The 20,894-nt window shown below is 34.0% G+C and overlaps 2 protein-coding genes across 2 annotated transcripts in view; one reads left to right on the top strand and one right to left on the bottom strand.

Moving 5' to 3' along the window:
- LOC111716086 (HEAT repeat-containing protein 5B) overlaps window positions 1–741 on the bottom strand; it is a 45,461-nt gene extending 44,720 nt beyond the window's left edge. The window contains exon 1 of the mRNA XM_023491500.1: window positions 598–741. Within this exon, the coding sequence (XP_023347268.1) occupies window positions 598–723 (126 nt within the window). The 5' untranslated portion in view covers window positions 724–741. The remainder of the gene's footprint in view (window positions 1–597) is intronic.
- Window positions 742–6,708: 5,967 nt separating this feature from the next.
- Window positions 6,709–20,894, top strand: part of LOC111716084 (signal recognition particle receptor subunit alpha homolog) — a gene marked incomplete at its 5' end in the record, with an annotated part of 14,870 nt that continues 684 nt past the window's right edge. The window contains 17 exons of the mRNA XM_023491497.1: window positions 6,709–6,806; window positions 6,990–7,087; window positions 7,709–7,773; window positions 8,282–8,330; window positions 9,231–9,372; window positions 9,752–9,828; window positions 10,443–10,495; window positions 11,457–11,513; window positions 11,950–12,027; window positions 12,277–12,408; window positions 12,834–12,903; window positions 14,975–15,059; window positions 17,156–17,234; window positions 17,649–17,738; window positions 18,102–18,251; window positions 19,281–19,340; window positions 20,457–20,555. Of these exons, the coding sequence (XP_023347265.1) occupies window positions 6,709–6,806; window positions 6,990–7,087; window positions 7,709–7,773; window positions 8,282–8,330; window positions 9,231–9,372; window positions 9,752–9,828; window positions 10,443–10,495; window positions 11,457–11,513; window positions 11,950–12,027; window positions 12,277–12,408; window positions 12,834–12,903; window positions 14,975–15,059; window positions 17,156–17,234; window positions 17,649–17,738; window positions 18,102–18,251; window positions 19,281–19,340; window positions 20,457–20,555 (1,482 nt within the window). The remainder of the gene's footprint in view (window positions 6,807–6,989; window positions 7,088–7,708; window positions 7,774–8,281; window positions 8,331–9,230; window positions 9,373–9,751; window positions 9,829–10,442; window positions 10,496–11,456; window positions 11,514–11,949; window positions 12,028–12,276; window positions 12,409–12,833; window positions 12,904–14,974; window positions 15,060–17,155; window positions 17,235–17,648; window positions 17,739–18,101; window positions 18,252–19,280; window positions 19,341–20,456; window positions 20,556–20,894) is intronic.

Here is a 20,894-nt window from a genome sequence, read left to right as displayed (position 1 = left end):
TTCAATTAAATTAATATTTATTTAGGGTTAGGTTAGGTTAAGACACTTTCTGGACCGAGCGCGGCGGCTAGGACAGGCTAGGGGGCTGAGCGCTTCGGCCGCATGTCTTACATATAATTGAAAATTGTTGAAAAAGTCATGTACAAAATTGATAGAAGGGGGGAGGGGGGTCAAAAATCGTTCTCTAGGAAATTACCAATATGCTCTGTAAGTTGCTGGAAGTGTGTGAATTCTAATCTTATTCTAACTTATAATAACTAAACAATAACAAATACCGGGTCTATATTGATTCAGGGGTAGGTTAGGATTGAACAATTTCTGGGCTTGAACTTGAACTGCAGACACATTTCCACATTTTTCAAAATGTTTAACATGTGAGCTCTATGTTCGAAATTGATATAAGAGGGGGAGGGGGAGTGGGGAGGGCCCATAAAGCGTACAAAAGGAAGTTACCCGTTTCTGTTTCATGCATACAAGGACGACTTGAAAAGATTTCATGTTTATGTTAAATTGCATGTAATGTTTAACCTAACTAGTAATAACCGGCTAAAATTAGTCATGTCCATTCACAACATTTCTGATTTGAATTGTAATTACCTTTGATACGTTTGGTAGAACTTTACTGAGATATGTCAACCATTCGTAGATGAAAATAGATCGTCTAGGCTCGGGTAAACTAGACGAAAATTCTTCGTCTAAAATCAGTTTCTGTGATTTCTCCATTTTATTTAATCTAAAACTACTAAAAACACCGATTTCAAACTTTTCTTTAAATTAAAAAAAATATTAGAACTGTCAAAACAAAGATGACATTTTCAAACACTTAGCTAAAAAATCAAGAAATTTTCAACAATTGTATGTTATTAATGAAGTTAATTGAAAGAATTATCTAAAAACAAATGATTTGCAGAGAAAGCGCAATAGTCAGAAAATGCCGCGGAACCACTTCTAACTTTTAAAAGCCCTTCGAAAAACAGAGGATTACATTAATAAATACTTCACATTTTAAGTTTTTTTTAAATATTATATTTTCCGTAAAGAAATGAAAAATAAGATTTTGGCAAAATATTTATTTTTTATTTTTGAGAAAATTTACCTCTGGTATTCTTTAAAACTGGTTTTTTAATTCCGTTTCCTGCTTTGGTCACAGAGCTAGCAGACAACTTTAAAAACAAATGACGTAGAGATTTTTAGAGTTTAGAGTGACTTAGACTTCAGTCACAGTGTCGCAAGATATAAGAAATACGTTGCATTCATTTCTTGCTTTGCTATCTCCAGTTCCATGGGTTGCGTATTAAATAGATTTGGAGGTCGATTATCGAATATTTTGTTAAGTTCAAAAGTTTGATTGTAAGTTTTATAGAAAGGTTTTTAATTTTATAATTATTGCAAAAATATTCCAACTTAATTTGTTAATTATACAGTTTCTATTCTTATGTTATTGTCTTTTAATATTATCATATGTTGTAATATTCACTATTTTAAAACTTACTTTTTCAGAATTAAAATAAACAATGGATCAGATCATTACAGCCCTCGAGCCAGTCAGACAGTTCTCTAAGGCAAGTTAAATTATTAAGATTAAATTAAAACCCAATTAAGGATTGCATACGCTTTCCCCCGGCCCCCTATCCTGTCCTAGCCGCGGTGCTCGGTTTAGTACCTAATCTTGATAAACTGACTAATATACCTGAGTACTATAATGTCAGTGACACATATTCTCTGGAAATGACTATGTACAATAATAGCTGATATATATAAAACCCCCAAGCCTAGGAGTATTTATATCTGAAACATGAAAGATGTAAAGTACACAACAATATATAAATGTAACCAAAACAATAACATATATAGCCTGTTCCTGGAGACTCTTCCAGTATCATGATATAGTCCAGTAATCGAAAACATCATCAGACTAACAAATCTTACCATAAATGTAAAATTATGTAAATTCATTGTAAATTCATAAATCCATAGTTTTTGCTGATTTATTAAAAGTTTATATCTCGTTCTTCTTTCATGGAATATTTGAAATCACGTTTGTTATTTTATCTGAAACTATAGAGGGCGAACAAGCCACTTAATAATTATAATTTAAATGTTTAAGTTTCTGTTTGTTTAATAAAGTATTTGAGAAGAAGGAATAAATATATAATAATTTTGTTGAATATTGTTGAAATGGAAGGTCTGTCCTGGCTGCAGCGCTCGGCCCCCTCGCATGTCCTAGTCGCAGCGCTTGGCCCAGAAGTTGACCTAATTTAACCCTGAATCAATACAAAATAGACGTTTTTTTTTTGAAAATATTTGTATTCTTTGTCATGCACAAAATTGATAAGTTTTTATCGAAAATGAGCTCTTTACGCTTACTGCGTTTCACTTTAAAAATGGTAAAGCTTAAAGCCTTAACGCCAAAATTCTGTAATCTCCGCTGGAATAATACTTTGCATCGTGTTTTTATTGTGCGATTTTTTCAAATTTATTGTTAATTTCCTATATAATCATGATTAATTATGATTGGAGGATATGGACATTCATTTTTCAATATNTCATATTTTTATATTTTTTCATTATTTTCATTAATTTATACAGCCTCCGTTTAGGACTAGAGAAACGATCAATTGATCATTTTACTTAAATTTTATATATTTTTAATTTATAGTGTATTGCTTAGAACTAGTGAAACAATTATTTGATCATTTTTAATTATTTTTTTTTTGTTTAGGACTCCATCAGACTTGTGAAACGTTGCACTAAGCCTGACAGGTAGAAAGTTGAACATTTTATATTAAAATTTTTTAATTAACAAATAAAATTTGAGAATTTCTCACATTCATAATAATAAAAATGTCCATTTGTCAATGACCGATTCATTATTTTTTTTTAAATCTCACACCCGGGGGTATTCATTTGACACTTTTTATCCTTGAAATTTGTTCCTTAATCATTATCTTATATCTTCTTCTTCGTCTATATATACAAAGTTGTAATCTCTGTCTGTCTGTCTGTTTGTTTGTTTGTCCGATCCTAGCTTGGTTTTCAGATTCTAAATTGGGAAAAGTAGCTTAAATCCTAATGTACAACATAGCGCGGGTAAACGGGGGGACTAACCAATGACTACCATGGGCAACGCTGGGGTTTCAAGCTAGTGTCTTAATACAATAAAATCTATATTCTATACCCCAGCCTTTTACTACTTATTGTTTCCAGGAAGGAGTTCAGCAAGATCGCCATCGCCACTGCGATTGGTTTCGGTATCATGGGGTTCATCGGGTTCTTCGTCAAGCTCATCCACATCCCCATCAACAACATCATCGTCGGGGCCTAGGAGGAGGAGGAGGAGATCATGTCTCCAGTCAAAACCAATTCAGGAATAGTTTTTTTTTCTTATTTCTTATTTTCTTGTCATAGTTTTAAGGGTGGGACAATTTGGCACTTCATATCCTCTCAGCACGTGTCTGAAAAGTTTCTATAATGAAAAGCAGAGCAAAAATGTAAAAAAAAAGTTTATCATTTTCAAAATCATTCAGCGCATCACGTTTTTGTAAATAAAAAATAACTAGTGCCAGCAAAAATATTTGTTTTTTTCTCCTAATATGTCCGAAAAAAAATCCGTCTTAAAACACTGAAATCAAAAGTGTCAAAATCGGTTTATAATTGAATAGATTATAGGCAATTTTCCTCCAAAAAAAATAGTTTATTGGCCCTAGATCAACAAATTTTCACAATTTCAAAAAGCCAACAACTGCGCAATATTCAGTGGTTAGAGGCGCAACTTTAGACACCCATATCGCCTTTTTTTAATAAAAAAAAATCATAGTTTTTTTGTAAGTTCAGTTAACCAATTTTAACTGCGTGTTGGTCCCATGGTTAATATGTCCAACTATGAATTAGTTCAAGTTTAAAATGATCAAAGGGACTGTGAGCGTAATTTCATTAGACCGTCCATGCAAAAATGGCCATGTCCCATTCTCCCCGGTACCCTTCAAAGCTTTCTGATCAAGTATGAAATAGATAATAGATATCTGTGTTTTTGTTTTTTTAAACTGTTTATTTTCGAGTGTGGTTTCTCTAATAAACGTGGCTTGCGCATTTCTACCGCGGAAACACTGAAATCTAGATAAACTAGTGTTTTTTTCTCACGAATTTAACGTGATAAAGTGGTTGTTACGAATTTATTTTGTGATTTTAAAGGAGGTGTATCTTAAAGAGATATTAAACGTAGTGTTCACGTATAGAAAGTGATATTAAAGAGAGTGTTCATATATTTAAAGTGATATTAAAGGAAGTGTTCACGTATTTAAAGTGATTTTAAAGGGAGTGTTCATGCATTTAAAGTGATAATAAACAGAGTGTTAAAGTTTTTAAAGTGATATTAAAGGGGGTTTTCACGTATTTCAAGTAATTACAAGGTATGTTCAGTGACTTTAAAGTAATATTAAAGGGAATGTTTAAGAATTTATTAAGTGATATAAAAGAGAGTTTACACGTATTTAAAGGGAGTATTCAGGAATTTAAAATTATATTAAAGGGGTTTTGTCTAATTTAATGCGATATTATGGGGGTTTTCAGGAATTTAATATGATATTAAAGGGAGTGTTCGCGAAAAATTAAAGGGGGAAATCGTAATATTTGTATTGCACCAACCACAAACAAACACAAATGATTCGCTAAGATCCATGTTTTTCAAAATGAAAATAAGTAAATTATTATTTCATAAAATTTAATTAGAAAAATACAACTATCTTCTAATCCGTATATATTAATATTTGCTCAATCTTTGTTATCTCTTGAACGGCAAACAGGAAATCTTCTAACATTACAATCAAATATTTCGATTATAAGCTGTTCTCAAAGGGAGTGTTAACGTTTATTCATGTGAACGTCCATTTATAGAATGGAATGTCTTAATCACAATGTATCTTAGCTCAAACTATGAACGCATTTTTCTTATCTGTATTCTATATATATACTTTGCTTTTCTGGGTATCTGTTTCACTCCTGTATGCCGATCCAATCAGGGTTCAGGCATGTGTTTGATGTCTATTCTGTACCAATAGAAATTGTATGACGGTAAAATCTATCTTTCTATATATTTCATTATCCAATTAGAGTTATGAATCCTTCAATCGGCGCTAACAGTAAATGGAAATATTTACTTCTACTGAAACTATAGTGGTTTGTATCCAATAAAGGTCAAAACGTCTGAACCGATCGGGCCCACATTTTGTGTGGGACATCACTTGATCCTAGCAAGATTTTGGCTTCCCGGATCCGGATCCGCAAAAATATCTGAACTATTGAAAAAAGAGACATTATAAAAATTTCCTGCTTTCGGAAGGGTTGATCAATTGAGTTTTAGCATAAAATAAGCGAAAAAAATTAAGACAAAAAAATTTGAAAATTCAGCATTGTTAAAAAATTTAGTAAATTTTATAGAAATAACCTAGATCGGGATCCGGATCCATTTTTTCCAGTGCGGATCCAGGAACCGGATCCGCATCAAAATTTAATGGATCCAAAGCACTTGACCCCAGGGAATGTTTATAGATAATAAATTAGCCTCTATCAAAATTCGATTTTCATTAAATGAAATTTCAAAAAAAAAATGATAAAATCCGAACTTTTTTTATTATTTAAAAATGTAAACAAAGAGAAAATGTTTAAAATTGAATAGAAGATGGGCGCGAAAGTTTACAATTCTGAATTGTGGTTTCTCGATAAAAGTGAAATGAGGTTTCCTTATTTTGTTCAAATAAAGGAGTGATATGACGTATTAAACTAGTCTGATCTATCTCTCTGTGAGTGTTATGAATTAATAAATATATTATTTTGTTGGTTTTATGGATTCAATTGGTTTGCCAACCATCGGAAGTATCTCCTTGACTCCCCCGGCCAGGGAAAAGCTAGTTATTGTTTTGATTTTTCGAATGGTCGTAAGCAGTGCTTAGGATCTATTTAATTTTGATGCGGATCCGGATCCGTATTCTGGATCTGCACTGGAAAAAAAATGGATCCGGATCCGGACCCATGTCATTTCTTTATGCTCTTTATGAAATAAAATGTTATTGTTTTGATTTTTCGATTGATCGTAAGGTATTTCTTGCTAAGCCACATTTGGTTTGGTTTTAAAGGATTTGATATTAAATATATTTAAGGGGCGGGTCTACTACAGCGAGAGTGGGAGGCCTTCACACCTACTGTCAATGATCTCATTAAGGTACAGGGTGTCACACATAGGTTTTTTTTCGGGGTTATATATTTTCAGGGGTGTATATTTTCAGGGGTGTATAGTTTCAGGGGTGTATATTTTCAGGGGTGTATATTTTCAGGGGTGTACATTTTCAGGGGTTTATATTTTCAGGGGTTATTACTATTATTATCATATATCAACTCTATTTTATTAAAGTTAAAATTATTGTATATTCTGAAAAACGTGTTCCGTAAACTTATAAATTTGTGCATGCACTACACTGCATACTTATGAACATGATTTTTTTTTCTAAAGAAAAATTATTTTATTTGAGACTAACATTATTATTTACCATTATTTTTAACATTAATATCAATGTTATATAGTTTTCACCATTGTTATTATCATTACTATCCTTATTAATATTATTATCATAATTATCATAATTATGTTTTTATAATTATTGTCACATCATTGTTGTTATTATTATTATTATCAAATTATTATCCTTATAATTAATACAGGATAATGAGTTTGAGCTGGTGTTTGTGGTAGCTTATCAGAAGATGTTACCATTACTTTACCTTGACAAACTACTAGATGAACTACAGATGAGGTTCATTCATTTATCCATTCATTCATTTATTCATCCTTCCATTCTTTTCTTCATCCATTTATCCATCCATTTATCCATCCATTTATCCAACCATTCATTTTCTTAGATGTTTTCAGATAAATTTTGTTTGACTGTTGAAGATGATTTACTGGTTAGAAGATTGATTATTTGATTGATTTTTAGGTTTCGGGATATGTTTGCTGAAGACCTGAAGGCCGAAAGTTTTTTCATCGATTTCTCTTCATTTGACGCCGAGTACAGCAAAACTATCAAACTTATTGGTTAGTCAATTATATTTCACTAGACTATTAGGGCGCTTCGCGCCCATCTTCCATTTACATTGTGAACATGTCCTCTTTCTGAGCATTGTAAAAAAAATTTTGCAGATATGTAAAAAAAAAATGTTTAACAAATTTTTGATAATTCGATCACCCATAAACCTTTCCTGGGGTCACGCGAGGTCCTACAAAAAATTTGGACCCAATCGGTTCTGTCCTTTATGAATCTGTTTCGGGCTGACCGCTGAGTAAGTCTCCTTCCTAGGGCAAAGCATGCCGTTTTGCCCATCATCACACTTTGGTGACAAGGAGCGTTGACCCATATTTCATTGAATGATTGGTTGTCTGCTAATAATAATAATAATGTGTATGTATATTTATACATATTTATACCTCTGTATCTATCTAATCCCACGACGATGAGTTTATTGGTAACCTATTCTTTCATTCATTCATTTATCCATTATCTACTTATCCCTAAAGTTTTTCATTCATCCCTATATCAAATTTGTTCATTGGTATTTTCATTCAATTCCTGGATAACTAAATATTTTTCCACATATTCATCTCTTTCCAAAAAGAAACACGGTCCTATGCTTTTAATCTAACTATCTATTTATATAGAGTGTGAGGCCCGTGTTGAAGAGGAAGCTAAGAAGAAACCCCGGTCCTATGCTGAATCTGACAAGGAATATATTTAGAACTTTTAAAAGGATTTTAACCCAATTTTATTATTAAAGGGACTGTAAGCGTAATTTCAAGGTGCACTCCATGCAACGATGACAATGTCCGATCTAGAACGGTACCCTTGAAAGCTTTGACTGGTCAAGTATAAATTAGAAAATATCAATTTTTTTGTTTATTCAACCCTTTTATTTTCTTTTGCGATTTCTCTGTGAAAGTGACTTGTACATTTATAATTTTGATCATATCAAGGTTTCAAGGGTACCGTTGTAAATCATGCATTGCCATCTTTGCATGGAGGGTCACTTGAAATTACTCTGAACAGTCCCTTTAAAGGGACCTTTCACTCGATCTGAAGTTCCTTTTTTATTCAAGAGGTGGGATAAATCGTTAACTCCATTACTCTTTAATCAAGTTTGGCCATTTTCTTCCTGTTATGTCAGAAATAAGAAATGTTGAAAACAAATTTCAATTTTGGGTCATTTCTGTATTTTCTAAATATTTATTATACAGTCGAGTAAATCTGTTGCTTCCATGATTAAGACGAGTAAACATGAACTAGGTAACAACATTATTAATTTATTCATTTTTTTAAAGATGTAATTTTATTTTTATTTTTTATTTATAATTTATATTAAACTTCCCCGCTTAACAAATTATCATAAGAAATTAATAAAATTAAACATTGATAAAATATTCCCGTGTCAAGTTTAGTAAATAAAGAAACATTGATAATATGTTAATGATTGGATTTTTATTAATCATTTATGAGTTCTAGAGGGGGCACTTCCTACTAGCCCCTCCCCCCCCCTCTGTGTACGCCCTTGGTTATCCCACTCCTCTCGTTAGCTCTCCTCTTATTAGTTAAACTACCTCCCCTCCTTAGACCTTCTCTTATTGGCTTAACCCAATCCCCTCCTTAACTCTTCTCTCATTGGTGTAAACTCTCAATCCCCTACTTAGTTCTACTTTTACTGGTTTAAACCCTCCTCTCCTAACCTATACTACTGCTGAGATGATTTTTTAAAAGCTTAAAACCGAGTAAAACCCAAACTTAGGCTTAGATAGAACCCAAGTCAGGATTGGTTCTGATTCGACCAATGAGAGACTGTTTAGCAAGCTTTCTCTCTGTAGCAGACAGAATGCCGTCAGGTCAGCTGTGACAAGGAGATGTAAATTTCGAAAATTCAAGTGTAGATACATTATTTTCATAGTAATTCCCGAGATTTAAAATGTACTAATATAAAAGATTTTAACGAAATTTACGATCATCCGCTGCTGACGACTCGAACCCCAAGATGGTTGGTTCTTACTAAACTAAGGCCATCCAAAACCCGGATCTTGACTTGAGCTTTACTGGGGTAGTAGACGCAAAGACCGGGTTTTACTTGGGTTTAAGCCTTTAAAATCTCATCTCAGATTTAAACTCACCTTTCCTTTCTTATACTATTATTGGTTAAAGGTCCTGGGAACAAGAAGTCGCAGAAAAAGCAGCAGAAGGAGGAGATGAAGATGAAGGAGGAGGAGGAGGAGGAAGAGTATGAGGAGGAGGAAGAAGATGAGGAAGGACTTACCCCGGAGGAACTGGAACAAGAGCTCATAAGGAATCAAAATATTATGCCATGTCATTTCACAAAACATGGAACAGGGGTATATATCAAGAATTGAGCTGGGGGGAAAATAAAGAATGAATATGGACGTTTTTAAAATCATTTTTGATACTTTTTATCCACACTTTTTTAATGAGTTTTGTGATTAAAACGCTTAAAAAATGTTGGCACTGTTTTAATGGAGTGTGAGTCTCATAGGAAGGGGCAGTACCTTGTTTGTTCCTTTTTGAATAATTTTTTAGAAAAGTTATTGCGGATTTTCAATATCATGCCTAGAGATGTTCCACTTTTACTTAATTTGTGCATTTCTTATTTTAGTTTTTAAGCTCACAAAATTACGATTTATCAATTGATATTTTGAAAATCTGTCCAGGAAGAATCGTGAAAAGTTCATTTCGTCTGGTGGCAAGAAAGCCCCTAAAACCCCTAATCCCAAGAGTCCTAAAACACGTAAGTATCCTTGAACAACAAATGCAAATTCTAAGTGACAGTAAACCATAATATGATAATCTTGTGAGGAAAAAAAATATAATAATGGAATAATCTTGATGTATTCTTTAACGAAGGCTGCAGATAATTTCCAGTGACCCTCCATTTATAGAGTGGGATATCCGATAAATAAAAGTACCATTTAAAGGTTTGTGTGACTGAATGAGATATCCATTATTCAGTATGTATTTTTAAGATTAATTAATTGGGTTCCCCTAAATAAGTTACTTTCGGATTGGTTGCTAAAAACAATCCAGAGATGATTTCAAAGATATACCAGGGAGAGGAAGTATTTTCCGAAGTGTTTATTCATTATACCTTAAATTATGCGAAAAAAAAATCAAAATGAGTCGTCAACAATATTGATCAATTGATTGATAGGTTAAAGTGTACTGTGTTGATTCAGCTTCTTAAATAAGAGTTATAACAATTATGGAATGAAAGAATGAAAGAATGAATGAATATAAAAATGAATATAAAAATGAATATATAAATAAATGAATAAATGAATAAATGAATCAATCAATCAATCAATCAATCAATATGGGATGTTTAAATTAAATTTAAATGTTTAGCCAAAGCTGGGAAGAAGAGTACAACTTGGGACCCGGTGATGTTTGGTGGACAGGTCAGTTATTTTCAGGGGTAAATATTTTCAAGAATACCTTCCCACCAAGGTTGCATATTAAGGGTGGTTACTCTCGATGCGCTACAATGTACGGAAAATGTCGTCTCCTTAGATAGATAGATAAAAACCTCATATGACGCCACTCTTGCCTCTATAGTCAGTGACGTCATGTGAGGTTTATCTATCTATCTTAGGAGACGACATTTTACGTACATTGTAGCGCATCGAGAGTAACCAACCTTATTATACTACCTTGCTCCCCACACATAGGAGGAAATAATTGTTGATGATGTGGGGGGGGAGGGGCAAATTAGACAACCAAAGGCAATGTTGTTAAACCGTTTTCAGATTTGAGTTCAGCATAAAATTTCCAAGAAAATTATGTATATAAAATGAAATTTTTAAAATATTTTTTTTTTTGAGGCCTTACGGTAATTTCTCCGATATCTTCAACTCGCAACCTTATGGAAGATTTTGAATTTTTTTTAGCAATATTTTTAAGTGAAAACGCAGCAATCCCTGGTGGGTGGTTGGCTTAATTCCAATATTGAGCCTTCTTAATGTACACAGATATTTTAACTAGTCTTGAGTAAAAACGAAAATAATATTTCTTTAATTTCTTGAAATGGAAAGATATTTACAGTAATATCTACAGTCTTATTAATTTATATCTGAGCTGTAAACTCTGGTATTGGATACCCTTAATCCAGATTGCTAAATCTCTGTATCCACTGTGGACACTTTTGATTTTCTTAATCTTCTCTTTCGGATATCCCTGTGCTGGATTCTTTAATTGGTCGTGCGCAAAATTTCTCGGTTTCTGATTGGTTGTTCGGTTTCTTCTGATTTGTTGCATTAATGTAGAGTTTTATTAATCTTAAGATTAATAAAAAAGGAGATCAAGCATTTATCTCGATATTCATAATTCTAAAGTTTTCAGCACTGATAAGATGTATTTTAGGTGAAGGATATTAAGAGCTTGGAAAGAACTAGAGACAAACCTGGTTCTCATGTCGAGGTAGGTGTACTTCTTAATCTTGTTATAGTTCTTCATCATGTTCTCAAATTTGTTCTTAATTTCGGTCTTAATCTTGTTCTTTATCTTGTTCTTCATCTTGTTTCTAATCTCTTAATTCTGGTCTTAATCTTGGTCTTAATCTTGGTCTTAATCCTGGTCTTAATCCTGGTCTTAATCTTGGTCTTAATCTTGGTCTTAATCTTGGTTTTAATCTTGTTCCTAATCTTGTTCCTAATCTTGTTCCTAATCTTGTTCTTAATTTGAAATCAATTACCTTCTAAAAATTTGAAATGAATGACCTATAATCTCAACAAAAGTTTAAATGGTTGACCTCTAAACTGAAGAAAAAATTGATGACCTTTAATCAAAAAGAAAAATAAAAAGAATGACCTCTAATCTGAAATGAATAGCCTTTGATCTAAAAATAAATATTTAGACTGTAGATCAAGCTGATATGCTTGCTGTTGGTAAATCAGCTGTTCTCCAGAACCTCGAGGTTGAATCTGAGGACGAGGTTAGTTTTCTAAATTTTAACTTTATTTTTATAATTTTCAACAAAATCATAATTTATATCAACCTAACTATAATTTATGACAAGAAATACCAACCAACTGATATTTTGGGGTCTAAAGTATCAATAAAGAGGGGAAATTTGAGAGTAGCTTTCTATTTTTTGGGTATTTTTGAAAATATATTCACTGCAATTATTTTCAAATTAATTTCCTTCATATGCATGATTGGTTGATTGATTGATTGATTAAAGGATGAGTCTGGTAGCAAGGGTGCTGGAAAGGGAATGTTCTCAATTTTCAAAGGATTGGTTGGAAGCAAAGCTCTCACTAAAGAGGATCTTGAACCTGTAATCAGTAAACTCAGGGATAATCTCATTGATAAGGTTCGTACTAGTTTTCATATTGTTTAACCATTTTTTTTTCAGTTTTATCCAGTTTTATCGAGTTTTCTCTAGTTTTTTCCCGCTTTTTCTGTTTTATCTATGTTTTTCTCTAGTTTTATCAAGTTTTATCTAGTTTTTTTCCCTCTTTTTTAGGGTTATCTTGTTTTTATCTAGTTTTATCTTATCATCTAGTTTCATCATATAGTTTTTCAGCTTTTTGATCCAGTTTTTTACAAAATGCATCAAGTTTTTTTGGTTCTTTATTTATTTTTTTTCTCGATTTGTATCCAGTTCTAGCTGTTTCAGTGTTTTTTCACCTGTGTATTTGACACCTTAGATTTGGTTTTTGTTTTTTTTCTCTCTTCCTTTTCGTTGAGAAATCATTAGATAAATAAAAAAAAACTAAATTTGAACGATTTTTTTAGAATGTTGCATCTGAAGTTGCAAATAAGCTCTGCGAATCTGTTTCAATTAGGCTGGAAGGTAAATTGAAATGTCTTATTTAATTAAAATGAAAAAATCGAATTTTGAAAATTAAAAATCAAAAATATGACGATTTTAAGCTTGATTTTGGTTTCTGCATTAAATTGAGTATTTAAATGGTTTACTAAATGGCCCAGAAATCAGCTAGTTTTGGTCTGCAAGGAACCCTGAATATTAAAAATGTACTGTACAAATTGCGTACAATCGTCTCTGATGTCTCATACATTGTGGGTAACCCTGCCTTTAAATATCTTATGATTATTCATCTATTCATTGACTGCAGCTCAGTTTGTTTGTATCTTTTACCCTCAATTCATTACGTATCTATCTTTTTATTCTTCAAAATCATTCTATTCTTTCTATTATGTCTTCTATCTTTATCTAACCTCTCATTCTCAACTATCCGTACATCTGTCTGAATACTATCTTTCTATCCGCTTATCTGTTTATCCATCTCAAATAACTACCCCATCTTTCTTAAGACCATCTGTCTATCAGTCTCCATCTGTTTACCCATCTCAACTATCTATCCATCAGTCTGTAGACTATCTTTCTATTCTTCTCCATCTGTTAATCCATCTCAACTATCTATCCATCTGTCTGAAGACTATCTTTCGATCCGTCTCCATCTGTCAATCCATCTCAACTAACTATCCATTTGTCTGAAGACTATCATTCTATCCGTCTCCATCTGTTAATCCATCTTAACTATCTATCCATTTGTCTGAAGACTATCATTCTATCCGTCTCCATCTGTTAATCCATCTCAACTAACTATCCATTTGTCTGAAGACTATCATGCTATCCTTCTCCATCTGTTAATCCATCTTAACTATCTATCCATCTTTCTGAAGACTATTTTTCTATCCATCTCCATCTGTTTATCCATCTCAACTATCTGTCTTATCAGTCTACATCTGTTTATCCATCTCAACTTTCTATTCATCTGTTTATCCATCTCAACTATCTATCCAACTTCATGTATTAATAATGAAGCTCTTCGCTCATAGACATATATTGTTGGACCCATTGGTACCCNCAGTCTGGCATCTTGAGCTCCATGATGTTATTAGCTTCTTTATTCCTCCAATTCAGACCAATCTCCTTCATCTGCAGCTCCGCCGGAACTCCAATCTTAAGCTTGTCGGCGTATTTGGGGTAGATCATGGTGGAATAGTTTGGAGGATGGGGTGGTGGGGGGATCGTCACATCCGGTAAGGTCATGTTCTTCCGTTTATTCTCCGCGTACTTCAGCACTTTCTCCTTCACGCTGGCTGCCCGACTCTCCATCTAAGATTAGGTATAATTAAGATAAATGTTGGTTAAGCTTTTATAATAAATTCCAGTCACAAATTATCAAGTTACGCGCATACAAAATTGTCTTAAGAAACGAATTTTGAATTATTATAAGCGATAATAACATAAAAACAAAATAATAACTCTGCTGCAATTTAATGGATTTTCTCAAACAAAGACGTGTTAAGTTTCCATTCTGTAAATAGCAACATTACCGATACCAACCGATGATTCCCCCAAAAGAGGGTCGTTATGTTACTTAACGTCCTTTGGGACAGATAAGTAAAATAACACGACCCGCATTTTTATCCCAAAAGACGATAAAATTTTGTACTACTACTTTTTTGTGAAATCAAAAATCTTACTTAACCACAGGTTCCCTCGACCAATTTTGTCTACAAAACATCCCTCGTTACGCACTGGATGTTTTGTAAGCAAAACTGGTCTAGGGAACCCTTGGTAAACTAAAATTCCCTTAACTTCCCTGTAAAGTAGTAAATAATTAAATTGTTAATTCAATATTCTCATTTCACATCACACAAAAACTCATTCATTTATTCATTTATTTATTCATTCATTTATTATTCATTCTGTTATTCATCATTATTTTCATTTATTCATCCGCTCATTTTCTTTTTACATCACACACACAAACTCATTCAACTCGTGCATAAATTGATTCATGCCTCGGTAGGTATTCATTAATTAATTCATTTATTCATCCTTTTATTCAAACAAGTAAGTAGTAGACTTTTTCAGTGCATTTTTAATAAAAAATAATGAATTTTTTTAGAGAATAAGTTCCGAGTTCTGATTGCTGCTTGCGATACTTTTAGAGCCGGAGCTGTAGAGCAGCTTAGAACTCATACTAGGTAAGCAGCTTTTATATATAGATCAGCTTAGAACACATACTAGGTAAACAGCTTTTATATATATAAAGCAGCTGAGAACACATGCTAGGTAAGCAGTGTTGTGATCTAGAACAAATTAAGAATACCTTAGAATTCACGTATATATATATATTGACATGTATATATAGAACATGCTGCCAGCGCTCTATATAATAAATCAAAGCAAAAGGGAACGGCAGTGCACAAAGAACCTTACTAGTAGAAAGAATTATAATATTAATATAATCTTCTACCTTAGGTCAAATGCAGCTCACAACTCTGACCGATTCATAAATCAGACTATTAACATAACATAGCCTGATAAACATATTCAACTCTGAATAGCTAGTTGTAGAAATCTATCTTAGCATAGATAGGCAAGGATATATAATCCTGCGTAGCTAAATACAATATATAGCTCAGCAAAGAAATATCTAGCTCTACATCAATGGACTAGAATATATAGTTCTACATTGCTAAATACCATACATAGCTCTGCAATGTTAGATGAGATAAATAGCTCCGTAAAGCTAAGCCGGATGAATAGCGCCGTAAAGCTAAGCAGGATAAATAGCTCCGTAAAGCTAAGCCGGCTTCTTGGCCCTGCAAACCTAAATAAGACAAATAACTTAATAAGGCTATTTGTGTAAAAATAAATAAGATCCTTAGCTCCGCAAAGCAACTCTGCAAAGCTAAATCCAATACATAGCTTTGCAAAGTTAATAGCTCCACAAAGCTAAATAGGATAGCTCTATAACGCTAAGCAATACCAATAGCTTAGTAAAGTTATATATATATATATAACCAATTCTAGATAGTTCTCAATTATATTAATAGCTAAGTAACTAAAATACCATAAAAGTTGCCAAAGCTTTATATAGTAAAGTAAAACAAATAGCTCCGTAAAGCTACATAAAGGATACCAACTCTTTATGACTAAAAAGATAAATAAGTATTTCTTATCTAATTATATTAAAAGCTAGAAATATCTCTAACAATACCACAGTGGTTACTTTAGCTGCAATGGAGGTTATAACCATCTCATCCTCCGAGGATGACCCTGATGATCCTAGTGTATGGATTCCTGATCAGTCTGATGCTGAAGTATCTGAGAGCTCTGGGGATGAAAGAGGGAATGATCTTGATGAAGGAGAGACGGAGAAAGGTAAACCCCAGAAGGGGGATTTCAGAGGAGACCCGGGTGATGTCCCTGGCCTCGAGGATGAATCTGAAGAAGAGAATGAGGCTCCACCAGGGTTGGGGGCAGATGAATCCTCATCAATTGGAAATGAAGGAGCCTTAGAGCAGATACAGTATCAACTGAGGGATCTAGAGAAGGTCATGGAACAGTTAGGGAACCTAAGGAAGTACCAGGCCGCCTCTTCAGCATAGTTAGTGTTCCGCTGGAGTACAGAAGGTGGAGCTTGGAACCGAATACTGATCTCCTGAATATAAATATACCATTATTAATAAACTTGAATTAATAAATATGAACTAAGAGAGTTAATTATTGCGTTAAAATTCTGCTGTAGACCGAATCAAACTCGGGTTTACAACAGCAGCTTTTATACATAGAGCAGTTTAGAGCAATTACTAGGTAAGCAGCTTTTATATTTAGAGCAGCTTAGAACAAATACTCGGTAAGCAGCTTTTAATAGATACAGCAGCTCAGAACACATACTAAGTAAGCAGCTTTTATTCATAGAGCAGCTTAGAACACATATAGGTAAGCAGCTTTTAAATATCAAACAGTTAAGAACAATTACGAGGTAAGCAGCAGTTTTTACCTAATAAACTCTAATCTGAATAAGAATGAGGAAGTTATTGTTGTTTTCTCTCTTACAAGTGTTAAATTATAAGAAATTTTTTTATTTTCACCTTCTCGACAAGTGCAAATAATGTAATGAGACAAACCTTAACTAAGCTTTCTGTCTCCTGCAATGATTAGCAGTACTCTGACCTTAGAAATAATAGGGTTTAGTGGAGAGTGAAAGGTGTAAAATCAGAATTGTCATTTTGGAAATAAAGTATCACTGTAAATTACGCCTACAGTCCCTTTAAATGAAAACATGTTCTAGGAGGTTGAACTCGATGCATCCTCCTGTGGATAACAATGGAAGGGAAATGGTTCAGCTCTATGAGAAAGGATATGGAAAGGTAGGCTGGAAGACTATATATTTTGGAGGCTCCTCCCCGCCCCCCTTAAAAAATACTATTTTTCAATCAAACTTTGGAGGGAAAGTGCCAAAAACGACGGACGGGGTGAGAGCATTAGAGACTCCGTACGAGACCAGGGTAATGTTCCTTTGCCAGTTGTCAAGTACCAGGGTACCCTCCCCATTCCCATGGCTAGCTTGTATTAAATTTGGGTTCAGATCCGAGAACTTTGAAAATCCAAACATTTTTGCAACCCGAGACTGGCCTGGTGCTCTTCCAAGGAGCTAGAATAAATCATCTCAATAGGATTTGGTCCTGTGCCTTCATTTTTGGAGCAATTTGGCTCACATTACAACCTATTTGTTAACTCTTGAAAATATAGACCCCTGAATACTTAACTATATAATACTCCAGGATGCTGCTGGAATAGCAATGGAGGCTATCAATTATGCACGTGATATGAAGATGGATGTTGTTCTGGTCGATACAGCGGGTAGAATGCAGGTAGTCATGTCAATTCAGTTGGGTCGGTTTTTCCACATTTTTTCTCTCCGGGTCAAAATTTTGCATTGAGCAAGAAAAGAAATTGTTTATTTTTAACATTTGTTTTTTTGACACACTGTCAAACTTTGACCCCGACTAAAGATATATGCAGAAAACGACCCAAATACTAAAAAAAAATTATGCAAAAATGAACGTTTTTGGATTTTAAATTTTTTAAGGCCAGAGATATTGCAAAGTTTGGCATAATACAGTTTTGAAACGTTGGAAGTTTTAGTAAATAGAAATATTTACTTCTACTGAAACTATTGTGGTTCGTTGGTTAGAATACATGTAATCCAGGTTCTTTTATTTTCTTATTGTAAGGACAATGAGCCCCTGATGAGGTCCCTGACGAAGCTGATCTCCGTGAATGCCCCTGACCTAGTCCTGTTTGTGGGGGAGGCCCTTGTGGGAAATGAAGCTATTGATCAGCTCGTCAAATTCAACGCGGCACTAGCCGACCATTCGCATCAGGTATACAGAAGTAAACCTGTACACAGCACTCTTATACCGTACCCTGTACTCTGTACACCATTCACTGTACCCTGTACACTGTACCCTGTTCACTGTACTCTGTACCCTGTTCACTGTACTCTGTACCCTGTTCACTGTACTCTGTACCCTGTTCACTGTACTCTGTACCCTGTTTACTGTACTCTGTACCCTGTACACTGTACTCTGTACCCTGTACACTATACACTGAAGTTTGTACCCTGCACAGTGTACTCTGTACTTACGCTGCACAATGTACTTTGTACACTGTACTGTGTACTCTGTACAGTGCACACTGTACTGTGTACTCTGCACTCTGCACTCAAAACTCTAAGCTCTAAACTCTGCACTCTGCACTCTGCACTCTGCACTCTGTACTCTGCACTTGTACTCTGCACTCTGTACTCTGTACGCTGCACTTGTACTCTGCACTCTACGCTCTGTACTCTGCACTCTGTACTCTGTACTCTTTACACTGTACCCTGCTCTCTGCACATTCACTGTAGTACTACACTGTACACTGTACTGTACTATATACGCTGTACTCTGTACCCTGTTCTCTGTGTACACTGTAGTAGTGTACACTGTACTATGTACTTTGTACACTGCACTGTAGTACTACACTGTACACTGTACTGTACTATATACGCTGTACTCTGTACCCTGTTCTCTGTGTACACTGTAGTAGTGTACACTGTACTATGTACTTTGTACACTGTACTCTGTACTCTGTACTCTGTACTCTGTACTCTGTACTCTGTACACTGTGCATAGCATCATTTACTCGGTCTACCTTTATAGTATAAAATCAATAATTGATGAAAATTAAATGCCATTATCGATTTCATAATATTATTGTAATTCATGAAAATTGAATTAAAATTTGTATATTTATTTTAGGGGAAGCCTTATAATTACAGTTTTATTTTGTCAACTCCCCCATCCCCATATAATAGTATTTAGTATGCTATTATTGTTTTTAATAAATAGTTGAATTTTTTTTATATTCAGGAGAATCCACATACCATTGATGGAATAGTGCTCACTAAGTTTGACACGATTGACGACAAGGTACGTCCTTCTTAAAGGAACTGTAATATCAGGGAAACCTTTATGCAAAGAAGGCAATGTCTGATTCACAACGGTACCCTTCAAAGCTCTTATAGATAAAGTATAAATAATCTATGTCTGTGACCATAATTGTTTTAACAATCATACTTGTATAATTTCTCCAGTATGGCCTAGGTTATGACCACTAAATGTCCCGGGTTATGACCACTAAATTTCCTAGGTTATGACCACTAAATGCCCTAGGTTATGACCACTAAATGCCCTATTTTATGATTACTAAATTTCCTAGGTTATACCCACTAAATGTCCTGGATTATGATCACTAAATGTCCTAGGTTATAACCACTAAATGTCCTGGATTATGACCACTAAATGTCCTAGGTTAGAACCACTAAGTCCCCTAGGTTATGACCACTAAATGCCCTATTTTATGACCACTAAATTTCTTAGATTGTGATCACTAAATTTCCTAGGTTTTGACCATTAAATGTCCAAGGTTATGACCACTAAATGTCCTGGATTATGACCACTAAATGTTCTAGGTTAGAACCACTAAGTCCCATAGGTTATGACCACTAAATGCCCAATTGTATGACCACTAAATTTCTTAGATTATGACCACTAAATTTCCTAGGTTATGACCATTAAATGTCTTAGGTTATGACCACTAAATGTCCTAGGTTAGAACCACTAAGTCCCCTAGGTTATGACCACTAAATGCCCTATTTTATGACCACTAAATTTCTTAGATTATGATCACTAAATTTCCTAGGTTATGACCATTAAATGTCCAAGGTTATGACCACTAAATGTCCTGGATTATGACCACTAAATGTCCTAAATAGAACCACTAAGTCCCATAGGTTATGACCACTAAATGCCCAATTGTATGACCACTAAATTTCTTAGATTATGACCACAAAATTTCCTAGGTTATGACCACTCAATGCCCTATGTTATGACCACTAAATTTCTTGAATTATGATCACTAAATTTTCTAGTTTATGACCATTAAATGTCCTAGTTTATGACCATTAAATGTCCTAGGTGATGACCATTAAATGTCCAAGTTTATGACCACTCAATGTCCTAGGTGATGACCACTAAATGTTACAGGTTGGGTCAGCTATTTCTATGACCTATATCTCTGGTCAACCGATTGTATTCGTCGGGACCGGACAAACATACACTGACCTCAAGAGTCTCAACGCTAAGGTATTTGATTTTGATTTTTTTAGTTCAAATAATAAATGGACCATCCGGGCCTCCCAGGCTCCCCTCCCCTCTTTCTCCTCTTGTAATATTTAATTTACAGAGCCATCAGTGTACTCGTAACGTTGTTTTTGAGACTTTAAAAACATAAAAGCTCACTCATATCCAGGGCGAGTATTCCCTTATAACCAGCGCACCACATTAATACACGAGTGTTATGTTTATATAAGCTTTATTGAAGTAGTTTATCCTCAACTTCAGCTCTCACACTGTGAACTGAAATTAAATTATTATAATATAACAGAATATATATGTATATGTTTACAAAAATTTGCTCCAGGT

The sequence above is a fragment of the Eurytemora carolleeae genome, unplaced genomic scaffold, assembly GCF_000591075.1.
Source record: "Eurytemora carolleeae unplaced genomic scaffold, Eaff_2.0 scaffold1368, whole genome shotgun sequence".
Lineage (NCBI taxonomy): Eukaryota > Metazoa > Arthropoda > Copepoda > Calanoida > Temoridae > Eurytemora > Eurytemora carolleeae.
Note: the sequence above shows the minus strand (reverse complement) of the source record. Positions and strands in the feature narration are given on the sequence as shown.